Raw genomic sequence first — 23,636 nt, 5'->3', positions numbered from 1 at the left:
AGTTTTTTATGAAGATGGCAATGGGGGAGGGTCCACTCTCTATAACAGGAACAGTGTCTTTCTCTTGGTTAGATTTTGGTACTGCCACTACACTTCATCCTCACAAGGATGAGTTCTTGTTCAAGTGGAGCGACACTAATAGGAATGTTCATATCCCATACTAAGCTGCTTTCCATCTTTTTTAACACCTATCGAGTTGATTTGAAAGAAGCTCTTAATATGTGAGGCCATTCAGAGAAGGGACCATGCTGTAGTTTCATGAAGCTGCAGCCTTCTTGCAGCCCTGCCTACTAAATGCCTTCTGTTATGTACCAGCAGCCAGGACTGCAGTCTGTGTCACAGAGCCTTTGTTACCATATTTTGTCTTTCTGATGTGGGGATGAATCTTTCTAGCACCTTTTTAAGGTCATAAAAATAATTTTAAAACATGTTACGTCGCACAGGGAGGGTCTGCACCACTGTACCCATTCTTGTTTTCATGGTATAGTTTACTGCTCCAAACACCCACTGCCTCTGCTCTGGGTTTTGTCTTTGACCTTTATTCCATTCTGAACAGAGCTTGTTATTTTTTAAATTCTGAACTGAACATGCTATTATACGTTCACATTTTCAAGTAAGCACGAAAAACATTCAGTTAACTCAGCTGAGAAAGTAGGCCTGGATCTCACTGCTGGAGTTCCTTCCCTTGTATATTCTCGATGCCTCTTGTCCCCTTTTCATGAGTGCTAACTTTATTGTGTAGCAGTCTGACAGCAGGAACACGCTGAATTCTTCTAGTTTGATGTTTCCATTGCAATATTAGGCTGAATGGTAGTTGGCAGCAAAATCCATCCCTATACCTCCAGAGACTCATTAAAACCGGGTAACTCTGAAGTACAGCAAAATGATTTCTGTTTGGACTATGTTGCCAATTTAACAGTTGTGTGAAAGGTAAAATGATTAAGTAGTTTCTTGTAAGGAAATTCCTCTAAGTAGGCACTTTCTAAAAACTCACAATAAATGTTCGCTTATCAGATCAACTTTGTAGATATAACTGTTCATAATCCTGTACTGCATGCCTAAGAAGGCATACATAGGTTTTTCTAGCATAACTGAGTTTCTTACGTGGCTTATTATAATTGCAATAATTTTTGTATGTGTTTAAAACTAAGGACTGGGAGTATTATTATCACACCGTTTCAGGACACATAGTGGTTGAGCAATGGAGCTGCTTCCTTTGGATCTATCTGGCATGGACGTGCTTTGCCTCCTCTAATTCTCCTTCTCCTTGAGATCTGCAAAAACACCAGCTTGCTAGCCCTTCAAGCAGGGAGGTTTCAAGCAAGTGCACAGGGCGCATTATTGTAACTAATCTATCAATTGAGCATATATACTTGTTGAGGCAGTGCATTTAGCAAACTTACATAAACGAGTCACTTCCAGGCGTGGATATGTCCACATAAATCAGAGCACACATATCCCAGCTGAGATCAAACCCCACTGAAATATTTTTGCAGTCAAGTGATAAAGAGTAAGGAAGAACTGTTCTGAATCCCCACGCAGGCCTGCTTCAACCTGGACTCATAATTTTAGCTCTAATCATAAAGGAATATCTACTATAGATTTATTTTAATATCCCCTTGTGGATGTGACAGACTGAAAGTGTGTGAGCCCTGATACCGGAAAGCAAATAACGCCGCTTGCAGGCTTCTTGACCCAATGGAGATGTCGCACAGGAGGTCAAGACAATCCCATGAATGTATTTGGCACTGAAATCTCCCCTCCAGTGTACCGGTGGCTGCCAGCCGAGGTGCCCCGCAGCATGCCAAGAGGCCAGCTGCAGCTAATAACCACCCGGGCATCTGGGCACCCCGTGCTGCTCCTGCCAACGCGCCGCAGAACTTGTCTGCAGCACCGACAGGTTTTCCTAATTCGCTCTTACACACAAAATCAAACAGGAAAATATTTAATTTGACAGGGCAAACAAATGGTGCTTTAGTGGAGAAATGATACTTCAAGCATATGATGGCCATCTGCCTGCTCCTCGTCGTGATTGTTGGGGAGTTATAATTGGACACACGGTTTTGACACCTACAGAGACTAGCTGGTACTGCCACCAGACAATTTTAAGTGGGACAGCGCATTTATGAGTGTGAATTTTCACTTGGCTGCCATCCAGACAGCCCTGCTAGAGATCACTGGGTGGTCAGGGATAAAAATGGTTAATGAAGTCTCTGTTTCAGTTAAAGCTAAATGTACAAATTACACATTTTTTAAATCATTATTATTTTGCACTTATGGCTACTAAAGATTCTACTTGGGTTAGAACAAAGTGTACAAATTGTATGTATTTTATATTTACACATATTGGCATTCATTGCCAGTGTCTGACTGCTCTCAGGAGCCGATAACAAACCCTGTTGTGCCAGTGGGTGTCTTTTCTCCAAATCCATCAGGCTCCATCCTGGAAAACCTAGGAAGGAGCAGTGCCTTCCTGTGCCTGTACAGACTGTTCCCACTGGGACAGAGCACACAAACACCAGTTTACATTTATTGTGCTCTGCAGCCTGCAAGTACTAACGCCACATCTGCTGTGGTTGGTGTTCCTTTCTTAGTCAAGGGCAACAAGGCTTTCACAAATACCCCCACCAAAATATCATTTTTTAGCCCAAACTTGTTGCCAAACTCTATTTTAATCTTTAAAAAAAACAAGCAAGTAAGCAAACAAACACCAAAACAAAACAACCAAACAAACACAAACTGGAGATCACTAAATTCAAAATGATGTAGAGAAAATGCTGATAATCTTGTTCTACAGCTTACCCACAAAATGTCTGCATGTGGTGTTTATCCTGTCAGTATATAATGCTAGTGACAGCAAACAGTCCTGCAGAAAGCTACCCCTCATTTGCAGGGAGTGGAGGGAAGCATGGGGCTGAGCAGAGGCATGAGATGGCTCCGTTGGTGCAACACGGGCTAAGTGTGCAGTGGCGAGGCACTGGTGTGGCTGTGGCAGGGACAAGTTGTCAGCTGTGATGCTGGATCTGCTTATTCCCATGTAAAAGGCAAGTGGTGATGCAGAGATGGCATTTACTGTAGGTTTCGAGGAAATTAGGTTTCAATATGGTGTGCCTGGCTCATCCTCATTTCATAGAGAGGGGAGCTACTTTAACAATGCATGGTGGCACAGTTGTTTCCCATCGGGTATTAATGATATATTTGAAATGTGACTGCTCTCTGACAATTTGTAATGTAGTGGTTCTAGTCCAGGCAGAGGAGGGTCAGTACAGCCTTGGTTTGATTTCTAGACGAAAGCTATGCCAGCATAAAAATACTCTTTGGCACCATAGGGGGTTTTTAGGGCCAAGACCCAATTTCTTTATTTATTGATACATTTATTCTTGAAAGAAAAAAAGGCTGGATAAGAATTGACCTGAATTCCTCCAGTTCTAGACCAGCAGTGATGTGAGATAGGAGCGCATCTCAGTCCTTGCCCCGTGGGCTGATGGTGGGCCTGGGCCCCTGCTGAGCCTCCAGCAGCTATGGGCTGTGTGAGGCCAACAAGACTGCTGCAGCCGGGCTGGGGTTGCGAGGCTGGCTGCTTATGGCGGTTAGAAGCTTCGGGAATGGTTTAGATGCATTTATTTCTGAACTCCCCAGACGGTCACCAGTGATTTTCTCAGGTTTAGGACATTGGCTAAATCTTAAATTCCAAACCTGCCACCAGTTCCCTCCTTTGCTGTTTCACTGCTCTGTCCCAGGCATTATTTAGCCAAGGGACTGCACTGTCCCAGTTACGTATAAAAATACCAAACCAAGGTACTAAACCAAAGGTAGATTATGTATTATTTTTTCCCTGTTGAGGGAAAAACATTTTTTGTCCATGCATTTCAAAGCACGCTATTGTTCATGAACAATTTAAGAGAGAAATATTTGATGCTGCAGGGGCATTGGTAATGACCTAATCAAAGGCAAAATGCCCCTTTGCTCCTGTTCAATGTTCATATTGCTTAGTTCTTATTAGCATTGATTTTCCCCGAGCCTTTAGCATCCTATTTATGAAAGGTAGCATAATGAATTTTAGCAATAAACAAGAATGTCGGAACAACAAAATAGACCTTTCTTCCAGTGCCTGATGTGTAAGTGTGAAGCGGCTGCATTTCCAGAAGGGCTCTGCTTTGGCTGGCTTACATTTCCTCCACCGCCACGTGGCGAACACTCTGTGCCCCCGTCACCATCCATATGTAGGGCAAGAGAAGTGTTTACTGCAGATGAGGGATACGCTGAATGTCTAGTCTGACGATGTTTGTATTTAAGTCAGTTGGGAATACCTGACATTCTCAATTACGGCTTGTTTGCACACTCTCTTTGCAATTACCAAGCAGTTTGCAGCCAGTGCACCTAAAGTCTGCTCTGGGACAGGCTAAAATCTCACTGTCAAAGCTAGGAAGGCATCTGGCATTTGCAGTGCTAACAGAGAAGGATCTGAAAAAAGGCCTAAACTTTGTTCAGACATTTTAAGCGACGACTCGGTCACCAGTCCTTCCCACAGCTCCTTGCTGATGTAATTACAAACCAGTCCCAGCTTAGGCTGGCTGAAAATAAACTTCACATTTTCATTTAATTGGTTGGATTTTCTGCCTCAGAGTCACACACCAAAAAAAAAAAAAAAAAAAAAAAGACACAGAAAAAAATATTTACTTAAAGGGGTTACCTAAGTAGGATCTCCCAAATATTTAAATGTCCCAAACAACAGGTAAGGCAATAAATCATATAAAAATTGAATCATACAAAAATGTGTTAAAATATAAAAGTAGCAGGTGAGTAAATTTACAGTGGGGGAGCTGAATGTCTATGGTTATTTCTTGAACCCTGCTCCCTGAGATGCAATCCATTCATGTCCCATATGTTAAGCCCAACAGCTTCCTGGTTCTTGTCCAGAATTTTCTTGACAAAAGTCACATGAAAAAAACGCCTGCAATTTTTGCATTCAGCCTTCAAGCAGAGCCTGCCAGGGATACTGGTCAGGCAGTGAACTATTCCAGTTATGTTTTGAAGCAAAGATGGGACAGCAGGCAGTGAGGGCTTCCACATCTTTGGTCTTGTCAGCTCCAGGAGGACTGAGAAGCTCCCATTCTGCCTGGCAGCTGGAGGAGCCGAAAGCAGCAGCTCCGATCAGCTCTGCCCCATCCTCAGGGTATGCTGACTTTTCCCTGTGCTATGGCTAAAGCCTTCTTATTTACAGTGAAGCATTAACATTAGCAATCAGCAGCTCAGTCCTCTGTCTTGGTCAGTCTGTTGTCATTTCTCTCTCTCTGCAATGAGGGTCAGGCACATAAATAATAATGTATGTTAATGCCTTTGAAAAGTCTGCAGTGGACCTTGCTGCACTGGATGCTGGGCATTGCAATGGTGTTGCCATACACTGCATTTCTTTCTGGAAAGAAATGAGAACCTGGATTTTTTTTTTTTATGCTGAAGTTTTTTATTTTTAAGGGTGGTAATTTTTTTTTTTTTTTTGAGTATGCGTGTTATGGAGCTGTGAGTTGCAATCACTGAGGGAATACTGCAAAACGCTCATGGGAATATTCATCCTCCCGTTCCCTGAACTGTCTGCAAAAGGATATTTGAGATGTTCAGATGATGCCAATAAAACAGAGTTCTCAGGGACATTAGGCAGGGGGAACATGAGAAAGGGGATATGGGGCAGACTCCCAGATCAGTGGATGTCTGAGAAGTGCTTGGTCACCTCAAAATCCTTGGTGGGCTCGGGGTGCCAAGCTGAGGGTCACGGGTGGCAGGGAACACCAGAATCAATGTGTGGAGTGTCAGCAAGGGTAGCTTTTGGCTGCACTTCATTAATGTAAGCTGGGAAGCGACTTCTTACATTTATGACCAATGGGTTGCAGGATATAATTCATGCGGCAAAGAAAAGGAGCAGTAGCTGAGAAACAAACTATTCACTATTTTTTTTCCATCTTTCACCAGCTGAAAGAAGTTGTTGGCAAAACTGGAAAACCTCGGGTCATTTAGAGTTCAGCTTTATGATGAACTATTTATTATCCCTGTAATTATATTTGACAAATCAAAGATCAGTGTAGACCTTACAAGTCTTTAATGAGAAAGAATGTCGATCTTTGCTCAGTATATTCCCTGCATGTTCGGTTCAACCGCCCAAAATCCAGCTATGGGTGCCTCCGTCTTGGCAGGCTGCAGTGGCTGGGGCATGGAGATGTGCCTGCAGGAGGCCAGGAGCATATCCTCGCCAGAGATGGGGATGCTGGAAGCAGTGGTGAGCCTGGGCAGCAGGCTGGTGTCAGGAGGGTGCCTACAGCCCATTTGCTGCTTCTCCCCAGAGCTGCTTCTTTGAGTCCCTGCTGCAGTCTGCATCCGTATTTAAGCACTAGCCTGACAGGGGGAGGATTTCTTGAAGCTGAAAACTGGATTCAGCAGCAGCTCCTTAGCCTGTATTACTCCTGTGAAGCCCCTGAGAAGTTATTTATTAGGCTGAATCCCATCCTTATCCATGTCAGGGGAGTGGTGGGAATGCTAACGCTGTGTTCAGAAATCGTAGAATTGGATAAGAACGATTCCTTTACATTTTTATGTGAGAGGAGCAGCAGCTATTCTAATTCATCTCCTAGTTTCTGAGACTCTAAAAGTCGCTGACTTACTATAATTAATGTATTTTTTTTTCTTGCAGAACTTTATTCATAATAAACCTTTTTATGTAAAAGAAAGAAAAAGTAGACATTTTCCTGGGGTATATCCCAGTAACAGGCTCTGCTGGATAAATTGCCAAGTCATCCTATGATTTGCATTAAAAAAGCACAGGGTTAGCTATCCCAAGACATAACACTGTAACTTAGTTTTTTATCTACTTTGCTCAATTAATCAGCAACCACCACTATGCCTTCGGAGTGAGGGTCTGCAAGAAGACCTCAGAGGAAAGCTTTGCAGCATGGACGGATCCTGCACCACCTCCCAGGGTAGGGTGGCCCCTGGAGGAGGAGGTGCAGGGTCAATTGTTATTTCTAATTTCATGCACCTTGTCTCCCTTGGCAAGCTTGGAGGTAGCTGGGCGTTGCTTTCCATCAGCAGGTGCTGATGCTGAAAATCTTTTTCTGCTATTTCCAACCCCCCCACCCTGTTCCACCTTGCACAGGGCTGCTGAAGCCCAGCTGGCAGGGGACCATCATCTGCGACACGCGCAAAGAAAACCCCTCTCTCCTTGTCCCCAGCAACCCCCGTGCAACGACCGAATAATTTTCCTCCCACTTGTTTTCCACGGGATGCTGTGGGGCTGTACACGCGGCGCGGGGGAGAGGCAGAGCCAGCCCTGGTCCCAGCGCTGGTGCGGTTCCTGCCATCCGGCTGCTGCGGATGTGACGGGAATGGGAATCGCGGAGCTCTGTCCTCGCACAGCGCTTTGTAAATGAATCGCTTTGATCTCAGGCGGATTTCCCCGTGCTATTTTTAGATGCGGTGAGGATAACCGAGGGATGTCGATTCTGATGCAGACAGAAAGGAGCTTCAGATGCAGTTTTCCTCCTGGGGCAGGAGAGGAGAGCAGGAGGAGGAAAACAAGGCAACCTCCAGCAGTGTTTCTGAGCCTTCTGGAACAGACAGAGATAGGTCGCTAAGCCCTTGAGGCTGAAGAGGGATGTTCCCTAAATATAAAATTCTGATAAATCTCCTTATGCTTCTCCTTGATGCTTTTTGTATAACTCACCATTCTGCAACAGCCCAGAGTCAGGATCTGTGATTAAATTCAGCTTTGCAGGGTCCTGGATATATTTATAAGGGATTGCTAATTGTTACCCTTTATTCAAAAATAAATGCAACATCTCTCACTCTCCCTGTTTAAAGGACATAAGTGGATGTCTCAGATTGCTTGGTTTTGATCATGTCAATTCCTGCTTTGCGTTTTGCCTTCAAAAACAATAAATAACTTAAGCAAAGCAAGAAACAGAAAATCAAATAAAACCTTTCTTCCGCAGGAGCGTGTGCGTGTGTTTGGAGGTTTGCACGCAGGTTGCTGGAAGGGGAGAAAACCTGTGTACAGGGGGAGAGCTCTTTGGAAGGGTTTTATTTCTTCTTCTTCTCCCATCTCCCGTTGCTGGGGAAACCGCCAGCCCCAGCGCTGGGAGCGGCTGACTCACCGCGCCCAGTCCTCACCGCACGCACTGCGCCTCGAGCTACAGCGCAGGAACAAAGGAAACACAGACTTCAGCAGTTAGACACGAAATACCAAAAATCTCCTTTCCCGATGTCTGCAGGACGTGGCTGGTGGCAGCTGGCTGTAAGCGGTCCCAAAAAGCCATAGCAAAGCCATGGGCAAGGCTTTTATTTGGTGTCCCGGGGAAGGAGAAGGCAATGCTGCCTTCGGTGATGGGGTCCCAAGCTCTGCAGAGCTGTGCAAGGGTGACTCCATGGGCGTCGCATAGCTCCGATGGTCACTAAAGCTGATGGAAGAATCCCTATTGATTTCCATTGGGCTTACTCACTGCTCACCTTTCCATAAATCTTCACGGGAACACAAACGAGCCCTCTTCTCTTGCTCCCTCCTCTGCTGCGTTCGCATTTTGTGGATGGAGCTCAGTTCCGTCCAGCTGCGAGCACAGGGTTTATATGGGCATTCCCTTTTCCATTTGTAATTGTGCTGCTCGTGCCACCTGCGGTTAGGGGGTGGCTGTCCACAGCCAAATGCAGTGGTGCAATGAACTTGGTCATCTGTTAGCATAAATCGAGATGCTGATATAATTATGTTTATAAATTCCAAATCATAAGGTCAAACAAATAGGCTTAACAGTAAGCAATTTGGGGTCTCCTTGGGATTTGCAATGCATTTTCTAATGTTTTATTCAGAATTTCTCTATCTGGAGAGCTAGAAGTTTAGTTGCTATGTCGGTGTTTCTGGTTTTCATGTTTTCTTTTTATCCACAGATTTTGGGGACGGAGAGGAAGAAAGCAGGAAATGTGATGGGACTGTAGGAGAGCAGCAAGCACAGCAGGACCAGCAGCAGCCAGAAAGAAGGCTTAGCAGGGTGTCGCAAAGCTCGCATGTTTGGCTCCTGCCTTGGCAAGCTTTGGGAACCTGAGTTATAGCTGGAAATTTCCCCTGGCTCGGGTTTCTGGGTCGCCTGTGATGCTCAGACTGTTGCTAGCATCTGCACTGGGGAGCAGAGCCTGACATTACAGCTGTTGAGGTCCAAGACAGACACTACCAGCAACAGGCTCCCAATATTTTTGGCACACCCTTTCCCCACATTTCTCCCCCTGTTCCCTCTTTGTCTCCTGTCTTCCTTCCCAACACTGGGGTACAAACAACTTCACGTTAATTTAACCTAACAGCTAACACCTAAAGCAAAAAAGATGTATACTTGAAAGACCTCCAACTTCAGTGCGTTTTTCCTTCATCCAGCACAAATGTGCGTGACCAGATGGACCAGATAGGCATCCTCTGCCCCCCCCCACGCACCACACCTGAGCAGTCTCTCCAGATGTGTTCAGAAGTCTGGACAACCCAGGACAGCCCAGCACAACCCTCCTCAGCATCGCTGGGGCCATCCTTCATCTCCTTAGTCGTGCTGCCCCTCCACAGTGAGACATCCCCCTCCTGATCCTTCCTCCTGCTTCACACTTGCTTTTTCTGCAGAAGTCCCTCTGGGTATCATGTTATCAGTAGATCACATCTGAATTTTGCACCTGTGAATGTAAGGCTCGTGCCTCTTCTTGCCAAGTCCATCTCAGATGGCTGGGGGGTCAGGGCAGCCACATCCCCCCTGCACCTCCAACCCCCAAGTCCCCACAGCCCCGCACTGCAGAGCTGCCAGGAGCTGGGGCAGGAGGACAGTTTTGTTAGCGTTAGTACTGAAGCAGCATTTTAAGCCAGTCACAAGCCAAGGCTGGGTTTTCACAACAAAAATTTGGATTTAGAGGGTGGACTCCCTCCTGAATCCTGAAAACCCGCTGCCTGGTGGATGCCTAATTCTGCAAGTAGGTCACGCCTGCTCTCTGCCTCTGGGTACGGCGGAGACTTGACAGGTCTAAATAATAACTCTTATCTCCTCGCTCTTTGATGTGAGATGTCACTAAGATGTTCCCTGCCATTCACTTTTCATTTCTCCTCTTCCCTTTCTGTAAAACTCTGCTGAACACACAAGTTAATGAATGATAAGACATTGCTAGGTCTCACCGGTTTTGGCAGCACACAGTCTCCCCTCGCCAGCCTCTGACGTGGCCCTTTGCATTGCCCTGCTGTGGGAGACCAGCTGGCAGGACCATGATGTCCAGTGTGCAGAGCCCAAAGCTGACAGCCCTCTGCCTATAAAAGAATCACAAGTTGCACTTACTGCTTGTGTAAGGATGTGTGCGTGCATACACACGGTCTTTACATCAAAATGCTGCTTGTGTATGACACCACGGATAACATCTCATCCTGTCCTCTTACAGTCTCCAGCTCATCGCTCTGTAAAGAGTTGCAGATCTAAGCTTTAAATAAAGTTGGGAGTTGAAAGCTGTGCAAGGGAATCCCATTAACAGAAGCTGTGTCAATGCCATTGGCGGCTCAAATGCTAAGACACAATGCATATATGGTTTCCTACTCTTGCATTTTACCGACATGTATTCAGCTGGGTCTTTGTCAGAAAGGTTTCAGCTTTTACAGGGAGTCTTTCAAAGACCTTGCCCTAATTATGAAGCAATTCCAGTGACATTTTAAATTATGGGTGAGTTTTACATAAGTCTTTTGATACGTGTTGTTATGACATGTAAAATTTTATCTTTGCCAGTTGCAGTGAATTATGTAAGATCTTTGTTTTGCATTTGTCAGGGTAATTTGAAACATTGCAGATTTAACGAATGCACTTTCAAAGGACCCAATCCAGCACACAGCTGCGATAGCACAGATAAGCTTCATAAACTTTATTAAATTTCTATTAAATTATATAAGCTATCAGACATGTTTATGTGACAGTGTTAAAGCTGCAAAGTCAAGCATGCAAGGAGTAGGAAAAGTCTTATCCTGAAACGCAGCCCCTTTCCTGGGCTTCCAGTGGTGGCTCATTATATGATCAAATGCTGTTTTTTTCCATAGGGGCCCAGCCTCAGTCGCTGAACAGACTGCCTGATGCAAATCAATGGGCAGCAATTCAAAAATCTGTTTTCTTCCCGTCATTCAGTGTGTGGCCCCAGCCCTTGTTTACTGCATACTGCTTAGCCTTGCTGTAAAGATGAAATACTGTTTCCGCCTGGGTTTTTCCATGACACTCATTACTGCGGTGTTTGTTTATTTCACATGCAAACTATTAATTAATTTGTCTCTGTGAAGCCCAGTAAGGCACGGGAGAAGCATTATCACTTTATAGATAAGGAACAGAGACACAAAAAGAGTCAAGTCAAGAATGTCAATTAATTTGGGATGTTCAACTCGAGATGCTCAAGAGCTGATACCTCCATGCATGTCTTATTTATCTGTCTGCTTTAGTGCTGCTGTGCCTTTCAGCATCTAAAGGGCAGGACCACAGAAGACAGTTGCTGCCTGACCAGAGAGGCTGCCCAAAGCACTTCCCAGAGCACAAGAAACAGCAGCAAGACAGAAGTGAAGGAAGGGCAGAAGATGCCAGAATGCATGCAACTTCTTGGCCAACATTTGCACAGGCCTGCAGCTGCAGGGGCCACACTGAGCTCACCAGCCTCCTTGGCCTTCTTCAGATCACAGTTTGCCAGCTCCCAGACCAGAAATGAGAGACCTGAGCATCACTGCAGAAACTTTCACTTGTCTGAGCTCCAGGAGTATTTATATAATTTAATCGATAAATTGCATTGATTTATTTGCACTAAGTAACTCCTTGGGATCTGGATAATAGATAAGGGTGTGCATGGTGCTGTACAAACACATCATAAATAAATGTAGCTTGCAAATCAATTGTCAATTATTGGTGATTAATCTTCTCATAGTAACATAATGTGATGTGATTATGGATTTTTTTTATTTTTTTTATTTTGAATTTGACCTAAGAGATTTCAGTCATTTATTTCAGGAAGGCTGCCCTTTAAGCCAGATCTTACACTTCTTAAAAGGTCGTAGGGTTCTAAATATCATGGTAACTTATGAAGCACGGCTCCCTGAGAGGTCTGACAGCTGCCTTCAGCAGAACAAAGCAAGGTCCTGTTCAAACAAGTGCTTGGCCATGGAGGCTATAGGCTGTGTTCTTACAGGGAATTTCACACTATTGTCCTCTTTGGCTGCTGGTGCTGCATACATAAAATACTGTAAAGGTTACCCCAGCTGGCTCCCAAAGCCTGTGTACATCAACATATGTGAGGAACAGCACAGACATTTACCATCATCCTGTCACCGGCTGGTTCGATTTCTGACATTAGTGAGAGAGCTGAGCGCATTATAATGTGGTGCTTTACTAACTGCATCTGCTGTGAGATTTATGCACGAGAAAGATAAATATATTTGACCACAGTTAGGTGTAATTACAGATACATGGAGGCCAATACAGACACCAGAGCCAGATGAGACTGCAGCTACCACACCCCTTGCCTGATCTCAGCACTCCCAAGCAGTGCACAGCTGAGATGACTTCAATCACATTCATCTCCACAATGCATTATTATATAACAAGAAGACTGTTTTATATCTGTTCATTAGGTTTCCCAGAAAAAGGACAAACTTCCTTGTCTCTTTTTCTTCCTCATCCTCTCATAGCACATGGAGGGCAGAAGGGCGCAGCCATGTGGTCCAGAGGGATCTCTGTCACCTGCAGTTCGGGTGCTTTACATGGGGTTTCAGGTTTTTTAATTTTATTTTTTATTTTTTGGTAATAAGAAGAAAGGGCTTTTAAAGTAACTTCTATGCAATTGTTTATCATTGTTACAATGTTGCTTCTTCGCTCTTTTCTTGTGCATTTTCATGCACTGTTAGGCACACATCACTATTTTATAGCACAGCACTCACTTTTACGAAGTACAGGTGATACTTGAGCTATTCTGATTACAATGTTTACGTTCTAGGAGTATTTATGGGAGAGGGGAATGTATATGTTTGCTGCTAAACTTCCAGTCTATTGTACTGATAAACTCACAGTGGCAACCTGAAGTCCATCTGAACACAGATCAGGTATTTGGCCAAGCATTATTGTATATTGTATAGGTGAACTAACACAAACCATTATGATTACAAATTTGTCTTACAAACCATTGATTTCCTTCTGTTTATTGAGCAACAATATGGCTTTAGCCCAAGGTTCAGGTGGTAAATAAAATGAATTAAAGCTATTGCTCCTGGCCCTGGGCTTGTTTGTTACAGTACACGATACACTCAGGCTCCATGAGCTCGTTCATGTTGGTTGACCCTTCCATGACCACAGGCATTTTCCTCTGGGAGCCATTCCCAGAGCGTGAGGAGGAGACTTACTCTGCACTCTGGGCAGTCAGGGCAAAGATCATAGTTGGAGGTTGATAATCAGATGGATGGAAGTTTTACTGATGTTTAATGAAGACTCTTGGTAGTAAGAGAAATGCTGAGAGCTGTAGGCAGCCCGACTTTCAATAACTTTGCCACTTTTGAGTCATTGTTAATACCATCCCACTCAGTGGTTATTCCTAGGCCTACTCTCTCTTCCCAGCACTTTTTTTTTCTCATATACTTTTAATTTCCTTTAACCCCGATGGCAATTACCTCCCCCCAGCCCAGCCCCTCTCTTTTTCATCTTTCCTGGCAAGTTCCATCCAGCTCTGTAATCTTTGTCAGCTGCTTAAACCCTTCTGCTTTTCCATGGCAGTTTTCAAAGACTGGAGATCCTTGAGCAGTCTCCTGTGAGGTTTTAGCAGCCATTTCCTGCTCCTAGTTTCTGTGTTGGGCAAGGGACTGCAGTTTGCTTTCCTCTTTAATGCCATTTCTGAGCAATTTTTCAGTGTCATGCTTCACCGTGAGTGATCAAAGTCTTTCCCACTGCAAGCTTTGATCAAGAAGTAAAAGTCTTCTTGCAAAGCATCAGTCCCTTCCTGCTCGCTGCACGAGGTGGGTCAGCCAGTACCAAGGGCAGTATGGAGGTTGTGGAAATGTTTGCATGACTAAGGCTGGCAGGGGTTGCACGTTCATTTCCCAAACGTTTTCCAATTTACTGCATCAGCCAGGTGAATCTCTGTGTGATCTGAGCCTGTTTTTCACCATGTTAAATTCCTCGTGCTTGCTGGTGCCAACCCCATTCTCACCAGTTCAGGCTGCCAGGGAGTGCTCATATGACAAATGCGAGCTGAGAGTTATCTAGAGATCTAATCTGTCTACCTTTCTCTCTAATCTCAATATATAAACATGAATATATTTGCTATGTGTACACACACACACATATATATGTATCTTTTCCTCCTTGGCAGAACTTGAACGCTGAGTGGGCGGGTGTCTGTCTGCTGCAGAGCGTGATGGAAGACTACTGCTTTTGCCCTTGTTGAAAATGAAAATAATCGAGGGCTGGCTCAGTCAAATGCCACAGAGAGATGTGCCAGGGGCAGCACTATTGTGGGTGAGCAGCTGCCACAAGTATCCTTGAGGCAGATATGTGGCTGGCTGTCTGGGTGGCTGTCTGTCTGGGTCGGTACAGTCCTCTGCTCTGCACTGTGCATGCCGTGAGGGGGTCTCACCAAGGAGGATAAGCACCTGAAACAAGTGACTTCTGGTGGCAAAGCATTAATGAGATGCCAGCTTTGCATGACAGATGGGATACCACACACCTGCCACAGGATGTGGAAACATGCCTGGGTCCCACATGGTGCTCACAAGGCAGCTGCTCTTGGCAGGTGGGGGCAAGGCAGAAATGCTTACCATTTTCTTGAATGCTGATTGAAGTTGCAGAACAGGATACAACTGGAAAAAAAACAGTGACCAAGGGGATGAAAACGGTGCTGTGTTCACAGGTAGAGACTTGGGGATCATCTAAGCAGGTGGGGTCACTAGCTGGTAAGAGTTAACAGCATCCAAATTCCTGCCTGGTTTATGATTTCCTCTGATTTCTCTTTGTTTTGCTCCATCTAGCCTGATTAAGTGACCATAACATCTGTTGATTGAAACTTCCTGGAAAACCTCAGTACTGCATTATTTAATATCTTCACCAACATCTCTGTAACAGGTGATTTCCCAAATGTTACCACTACTTCCAAAGCCATTAATGTTTTGTTGTTGATTTTTGTTTTTAAATGAGGGAAGTTAAAAACACCCTTCTCAGCAACAACAGAAAGTTCTGCTTTTGATTAACAAGGAAAAAAGTTTAAATTTTAAAGATCACTTTATATTATTAACTGACTTAATTATCAGAAGGGATGGTTGAATGAGCAGACAATTAAAATAAGGAGAAGCTCAGAAGGAAAAGTTCATCAGTGCATTAGGCAGACAATGGGGGAAAGTAAAACCATTTCAAGTACCATTTGAAGGAAGCCATTTGGGAAAGAAATAGGATTAATTAAGTTTTGAACCAGTTAATTTTGTTATCCAAAAATATTTCACAGATTAACCACTATAACATACTTATGCATGAGGTAATGTCTGCGCTCCTTCAGCAATGGGGTGAATTTCTGGTCCAGATGAAGGTACATTAAAGCATGAGGCTCCAGACTTCCCAGAATCCATGGTGTATTCTGCAGCCACGTTCAGGATGGGGCTTCCGATACCCACAACAGAGAAGTCTAAACTGCGGCATAGTATTTTGCTGTACTGGTTGTGGGTCAGGGTGTGCGCTGAGTCCTGCTAAATGCGATGAGAGGCAGTGGCTCTGTGGCCTCTCATAGAGAATGCACCCAGCTCTATGATCCCTAGGCCCCATCATCTCCTCCATTTCCCTTTATTGGCCTTGTTCATTTTTGTTGTAAGCAAAGTGGCACCTTTTTGGCCTAAAGCATCTCTTGTTGAGCTAGAACAGTGATCTGGAGGAACCCAAGTGGAAGGTGCTGTCACCAGAAATTCCCCTGAAGAGGAACCATTTTCCTTCTGCACATTATTCCTATTATCCCTTCCCTGGAGCATGTGTGTATGCAGCTCCAGGGATGCTCCAAGGGTCCTTTCATTCACATAATTCAGGTAAATGCTTATCTTCCTTTTTTATTTTTTTTTTCCTGTTTCCGTTGAGAACGTGTCTAAAAACAACTTCTTCCATGGATTTGTCTCCCTGAGGTTTTTGCCTGTAGGCCTGACCCTGAGCTCACAGTGGGAAAAAGAGAAGACAGTTTTCACCAGCTTTGGCTGACACCTCATAGATAATCCTGCATTCCAGACCTTAGTATGGGTTTCATCAAAATATATGTAGTATTGTTTGACAACACTAAAAGAATTCCGAGTTCTTGTCTGTATGAAACCTCCTTGCTGCAAAGGTTTGGATGAAGGAGTCTGTGCCCCCGCTCCATGTGCAGGGCCCTGCTTTGTAAAAATGGGTTCAGTGGGTTTAGTAATTGAATTAAATCAATACATAAAAGAAGGGGAAAAAAAAATATATTTGCCCAGTTAGATACGGCTTTTGTTTGTGCGATAGTTTCTTCAAGGTGTGGGTGATGAATCATGACAAATTACTTTTCAGAGCTTTGCAGTCTATTCACGAATGAATTAATTTTACCCAGCACCAGCCATGATCCTCCCCGAGACGCTGCTGCTGCGGCCATTCAGCCACAGCGAGCAGCATTTTGCTGTCAGTGCTGAGCGCTTCTTTTCACAGCGAGGCCCCTGAGTTCACCTGGGCTCCCCCGGGAATAGGCTCTGTGCTGAGACTTCTCCATGCAGGAACGAAGACAGAGTGTGAGAGAGATGCCCGTCTGCTGTGTGTCCCCCCAGCTATGACACCAACAGCCCGGATCAACCCCATAGTCTGCACCGACTGACACCTCATCAAATTAACCATCTCTGTGTGCTACAAAGGTTGGGATGGGGCACCTCTTCCATACACAGGTGTGATGGTCCCTGGGGAGTGGACCAGTGGCCCTGTCTTCTGCAAGGGGACAAGCTCAGAAAAAGAGTACAACATAAAGTGTGCAATGTTAAGCAACCCATGGAAAACGAAGACACAGCCTACAACCCATGGAAAACGAAGACACAGCCTACCCCTCCAGTTGCTGAACTTAGGCGAGACATGCCAGATATATGATGTGGGGAAAAACACGTCCTATGGGTGCTTGAAAGTAATTTTGCATAGGTGGTATTTAAGACTCTTAACTTGCAGCTTGTTAATAATGATCTTTGAAGGGAACCCTATAAACTGTCTTCCAGTTCTTGATGAGATGGAATAATTTATTACTTCAATTTCTCTGATTAATGTAAAATGTGTTTCAAATTTAGGTTTTACTTTAATATTTAAACTTCCCCATGAGAGGAGCTGGAGAAGGGCAGAGTGATTGAGTGCCCTCCCCTCCGAACTGCCGTGGCGTGTTCCCAAATCAGGGTGAGCTCTGCTAGAAGAGCTGATCTGCAATAAAAGCCATCACTCACCAGCAAACCTGGGTTGTTTCAGAACCCTGCTCTCCAAAAGGCAGGAACATTGGTGCCAACCTGCCACTAAGGGTCAGGTTACCACAGCTCTGTTCATTCATGCCAGTGAAATTTTTTTTTTTTCCCCTAATTTTAACCTGTGATCCAAGTTGGAATTCTCAAGCACGTCTTCCTCAAAAGAGCTGGAAAAAAAGCCCGAAGCTTATGCTCTTCAGGGCAAATCGCATTGCAGGGCTTTTTCTTAAGAAACCAATCTATTTTAAATAGGCTTTTTGCTATTCTTTTACATCATTGTTTTTTCCAGAGCCAAAGTCAGAAAACAACATGGTGTTGATCTTACACCATGTAGGAAACTGAACTCCAAGATCCAGTGTAGCTGTTCCTGAGCTGGTAAAACTTATTACATTGCAGAGCAACTGAAGGATCCACCTGTTTTGTCTTGACCACTCAGCTTGCCCCTCCCTGGATCAAGAAGACATAGGAGAAGTGCAATATTGGTACAGTGAAATGGAAGCTAAGCAATAATGTAATGTAGCAGTGCTGGGATGGAGAGCCCTTAAATAGCTGCACTGATAAAAATCAGAGCCCAGACAAAAAGGAGACTGTTTTAGAGAGAATTATTTATTAGAAGATAGGAGGTTGTTACATATAGATTCTGTCCTGCAAAAGTGTCCTGGTCAAGGATATGTCAAGGAGACATTTAAACCTGTTAGAGCTGGCTCTGGTCTCCATTCAGAGATACTCAAGACACAGCAGAGCTCTGCCAGACCTGGCTCTCACACTGGTGCTCAGCTGGGGAGAGGCCTGGTGTACCACAGCATCCCTGAGCTCATTACACCGTCTTTATCCCACTGGAAAACCTGGCCTGTGGGCTGGAAACCAGTGGTGGGGACACCAGACAGTGCTGCAGAAGGGGCACCATTCTTCCCTGGACTAACTTGGAGATAATTATTTCCCCAAGCAGGGAATTGTCTTCCATCATGCCAGTGATGAACATGGCTGAGCAAGTGGCTACAGAGATAAAACCATGCTATGAGGTAGCATGACGTACATTAAAACAACAACAAAAATAAAAAAAAAAAAGAAAAAGAAAAAAAAAAAAGACAAGCTCTCTGTGATACAGAGAAGAGCTCTTGCCACCCTCCCTTACCCCCAAACCAGACAAAGCAGGCAATGTCCAAGCCCTATGCAGAGACCTCAGAGAAAGCAGTTCTGATAGGCAGATGACAAAAAGGCAGCACTTGTGCCTTATAATAGTTATGCTCCTGGCAGTTTTCCTCCCAGTTTCATGGGTGACCCATTTCCGTTCGCGTTGGCAGGTAGTATTTGTCAGCCTTTTGTAAGGTCTGCGCACAGACCCAATGGTGGCTCTAGGCCCTTTGCCTGGTGAAGTCCAGGAGAATCAGAAAGCCACTGTGCCAGTTTTGCACCTCCTGAGCCAAACCCAGGCCCACGGTATGCTGCACAGAGCGTGGGCAGCGTTGGTGGAGAGGCAGGAACAAAAGAAATGGCAGATGAAAGGCATCAGCCATCATACTGGCAATAGCAGAAGGGCCTGAGACCAAGCCTTCTGCAGACAGTTGGTGGTGGCTCACAGACAGTACAAGGCTTGGTTCATACCTTCCCCTGGGCTTTGTCTTTATTCCAGGCATGTATCCCATTGCACTAGGATAGGTACATGTGGCAGAGCAAAGTGGGCTGACCAGTGGCTATACGTTTTCTTTTCATAGGCAGCTATCCATACGGGTGTTTTCCCAACATCTCGCAGGCTCTTAAACGAGGGTCTGACCCAAAAGTCCTCTGTCTAATGGTCTAATCTATGTGTGCTGAAGGAGAACGACAAATAAATACTCTGGAGTCTGTCTCCTAAATCTGGTCCACTGCTGAAGCCACATTCCTGTCTGCCCATGGGACTTTGCTGGCTGGGACAGAATATCACCTTCGCTGTCTGCAAAGTGCAGATATTTTACTATATTTCTCCTTATTAAATCCCAGTCTATGGCTCCAGAGACTACATGTAAAACTCTGGGCACAATCTCCCTCCTTTTCCATAGTGTACACGAGCTTCTGTGTGCTATCAGGACACTATCAAGGGTATTTGCTTTCAGTCACAATATTCTGAAGGAAAAATTATCGTTGTAACAGGTTTGTCAAAAATTTAACACAATTGCCAGAAAGAGTGGTTTATGGCTCATCTATCACCATATCTCTCTTCTCATCTTTAACCCAAGAGTAGGATTTGCTAGTCTGATATATTAGAAACCCTTGAAAATAAGGTCTCGGCAGTGAATGCTCGCAGCTGATGCCAATGTCAATACAAAAGATGGGTCAGACTACAGACCTCAGAAGGGACAATGTGTGAGATGAGCATTTTTCTCTCACTGCAGATGACCTTCAAGGTTGGAGATACTGGGGATAGGGATTAACAAGGCTGCAGCTATAAAGCAAAGCAGCAGATCTCCTGTTATCTTTAGGATAGTAAACATTTGGCATTGAACCATGTATCTAACTAGCTTTGGCACAAATATGCCTACTTTTAATCAGGTTTTATGTCCCTAAGGCACTCGGACTCCTTTTTTTGGAACATGCACCCCAATGAGTCTGATGTTATTAAGTGGGAGTGTTGAGAAAAATGTTCCATGAGGACAAAGCACACTTAATTGAAGAGAACAGATGCTCCAGACCCACTGACGTACCAAAACTCTTGGAGCAGTCACAGGCCATATCTTCAATTTTTAATAGCTTTCATGGAACTGGTTGTGCTTCCCTACTTTTTTTCATGCTTCAGCAAAGGGTGTGCTGAGGACCCTGAGGTCCTCTGAAGGCCACTGTGATGGTGGTGTTTGGTGGGTGTTGCAACCACTGCTCCAATATGGGACCTTAGCAAGCTGAAGCTCTTTGCCTACTGTTTGCCACAAAACAACAAATTTTGGGGTTTGATGTGAAACATAATCTCTTTTTCTCCTCTCACAGCCCTGACATTCATAGAAAGCAATTGTTCTAGCTTGGTCTAATTCCAGTTTGGTCAAGAGAGGATGAGACCGACCACCAGACAGTAGAATACCTGTTTTTAATGTCAGGCTAACATTTATAGGTAGCTTTTTGTCTCCATTACCATTATTCCCTTCCAGAACTGCTTGTTCAGCCTCTCATGATAAGAACCTGTTCCTCCTAGGCCTTATTGAAACACCTTGATGAGTGAAGTTCACCTGTCAGAGCTGTCTGGGCGTTCTAGAAGAGTTCTCTTTGATGTTTTTGGAGAGAAAAGTTCGGAGAGAGCGACATTTTCTCTCCAGAATGCGCACAAAGGCAGGAGGTATGGTAGCCTGTTTCCTCAAGTCAAGACAAAGCTGGCCCCTGAGGTGAACTTGCAATGGTACTGTGCAAGCTCTGAGCATCCTCCAGGTGCCACACTGGCAATAGCAATGCTTGACTTACCAGATATCGCTGGGTCCCCCCTGTACCGAGGGCTCTGGAAAGGTGAGCTGCGAGGTAGCGCTATGCAGCTGCACTGGGGAAGCCTAGCAAGGAGAACAGACACAGAGAAGCTGGAGAAGCTCCAAGCAGAGGAGTGCAATTCACTGGGGCTCCAACAGCGCACAGCAGAGGGGCCGTTACCAAGACTTTGTGGCTCTTAATGGTCACTGTGTTTTGAGTATCTCAGCTGGGCACGTAAGACCAGTTCTAACAATATCCAAAAAGAAGAATATGTCCTCAATTGTATAGTGTGTGGCATTACAAGGGGATAACCTGTTACATAGAAACATTTTGAACATTAATTACAATATCTTTTATAACTTTGTAATTTAACTGCCAACCTTTTTCCTTGAAATTAATCACCGATGTACATCATATAATCAAACAAGCTTTTTTAAAAAGTACATCTTAATATAAATAGTTTATTCAGTGCATGGTTGTGTATACAACAAATAATAAACAACTCTTTTGTACAAGGCAGAAAACTGCCTGTACAGAACTATGTCAGTTTTGGAGCACAGAATCCAACGATGATTAATGCACAAAATCTTACACATCATGCAACTCTATGCCAATATTCCAACTTTCTCCCATGCAACAGACATGATGACCTAAATGGAAACCTAACTACATTTTTTAAACAATTGTTTCCAATAGCATGTATAAGTATATGTTGTTTAGGGGTAACCTGTCCTAACGCTTCCTCCTACACAATATTCACGTGCCCGTTACAGTGAAAGAAGGACTTTTACAAATAAGACGTTTCTTATAAAAAAATTAAGTCACCTTAATTCCACAGTTTCTGTCTTTAGAAAAGAAGCCACAACAATAGTTTAACATGACACACAAAATGGAATTAAGAGAAATCTACACTGGAGGATAATTTTATCCCTTTCTGTTAACTTCCACTTGGGATAACAAAACAACTCAAGTCCTACAGACTGGGGTTAGCACAAGAACTTTACCAGAAACTACAAATCTATAAAAATTTATATTTCATTGTGTTTAAAACCACAAGAACACTGTTTGCTTGAGCCTGAGACACCAACTCTCAGTTCCAACCCTGAATTTTAAATTATTTTTTAAAGACATAGCTTTAAAGACCCATTGGAGTTCAGAAATCAAAAAGTTGCGCTATTCCAAATTAAAGGATATATTTTTTATCAAGCCTTAGATATAAAACGGTAAGCCAAGGAAACAACAGAGTTTACATATTTGTTTTTTGTTTGCCCCTATAAAACATATAAGCATTAAAATTTCCTTTGAAGAGCAAAAGTGGTCTTTTTCTTAGTTGGAAAGCAAATTCTTATCAGCAGTGAATGTTGTGAAATGTTTTTGTTTCGTATTCCACAAAGCATAGGAGAGAGAGAGATAGGGGGAGGGGGGGGAAGAGAGAGGGGGGAGAGAGAGAGAGAGAGAGAGAGAAAGGACATTTCTTGGACATTTCTTCTCCAAGATTTATTCCACAGTTATGTTTGCTGGCTATCCAAGTGCCTTGTGATATGCACAAGCATATTCTACATTATTGGGGTATATCCTTTGACAACCAGTAGATCTAATGGCTGATAAACGAGTGACCTATGCAAGTTCGGTGGCTTGTCCTGGGCAATTGAACGTTTGGATGAAAGACTGCTAGTAAGAATTCAACTGCATCCAGAGGTAAGGTTCTGTTTAGAGAGCACTTGGCTTGCCTTAACCTGGCTACGTTGACTCGTTTTGACTCATGGATTTACCCCCATTTAGCACTCCTGAAACACTTCTGCTCTTTGTTGGGGTCCCACTTCCAGATCTTGAGAACTCTGTGAGATCGTGGAGAGAAGGCTCTTTGTACATGGCCACTGCAAAGCAAAAGAGAGACAGCACGTCAGTACACTTTACAGTCACTTGGTGCACTGTCCAGCTATGAAAAGTCTGGATTTTTCATTCAGCAATTAGCAATGTAAGGAGTGACTTAAAGAAACACAGCAAGGAGACCACTTGGACTTCAAACACTGCCTTAGAAATTCCAATCTCCTTTTCAAGGGGATGGCATTTGAGAGAGGAAAAACCATAACTCCCTCTCCCTCCCAGTTTAACCACCCACCTACACTCTGCACTTACAAAACTCTGCAAGACAGACGTGAGCTGATATAAATCAGCATTTCCTTACTAATAGTGAAATAGCACTACCAACAGCTGCTATTTGACCTGTTACTTGTACGTAGTTCAGGCATGTGGGTGTGGAAGTAGATTTTCAGTCTTCTGTTTTCTTTGTGTTCACACACATAAGGGAGGATCAAACTCAACATCAGTTGCGTAAAACCTGCTCCTAAATGGAGACTGCCAAGCTAGTCCAGTATTCACCCAGGACTACGCACCTTTGAAATATCCTCTCTGATTTCAAAATAATACTGCCTTGAAAAGTTACTTAACAGTATAACCCAGAACTAGAGAGCTTCATTCCTCCTGAAGGAGAAGCATATGGAAGCTAGTTCTTCCGGAGAAAAGGAAGCATCTCCATACATCAGCTGAGATCTCTCTTTGCATTGACCAAAGATGTAGCCAAGTCTGAGCACCACACTGATTCAGATGCTTCAGTTAACTGGGATGACTCCAGGTCCTGGCTTTTAATACACAGCAGGATATATACGCCACATGCATTATTACCTTTAATGTCACGTGTTGATGCCACATTAATTACGGTTAAATAAGAACCATGCAT

At 44.1% G+C, this 23,636-nt stretch overlaps 2 protein-coding genes across 11 annotated transcripts in view; one reads left to right on the top strand and one right to left on the bottom strand.

Moving 5' to 3' along the window:
• Positions 1-18,560, top strand: part of ZIC3 (Zic family member 3) — a 223,401-nt gene extending 204,841 nt beyond the window's left edge. Inside the window, exon 23 of the mRNA XM_080553641.1 lies at positions 8,926-18,560. The gene's annotated coding sequence lies outside the window, so the exon portion shown is untranslated. The remainder of the gene's footprint in view (positions 1-8,925) is intronic.
• FGF13 (fibroblast growth factor 13) overlaps positions 18,059-23,636 on the bottom strand; it is a 298,390-nt gene continuing 292,812 nt past the window's right edge. For all 10 annotated transcript variants that reach the window (XM_080553651.1, XM_080553653.1, XM_080553645.1 and 7 more), the window contains one exon: positions 18,059-22,773. In XM_080553651.1, coding sequence (XP_080409777.1) covers positions 22,637-22,773 — 137 coding nt within the window. In that variant the 3' untranslated portion in view covers positions 18,059-22,636. The remainder of the gene's footprint in view (positions 22,774-23,636) is intronic.

Source organism: Anser brachyrhynchus, assembly GCF_964034855.1.
Source record: "Anser brachyrhynchus genome assembly, chromosome: 13".
NCBI classification, from domain to species: Eukaryota; Metazoa; Chordata; class Aves; order Anseriformes; family Anatidae; genus Anser; species Anser brachyrhynchus.
This window is presented reverse-complemented; position numbering and strand designations above follow the sequence as displayed.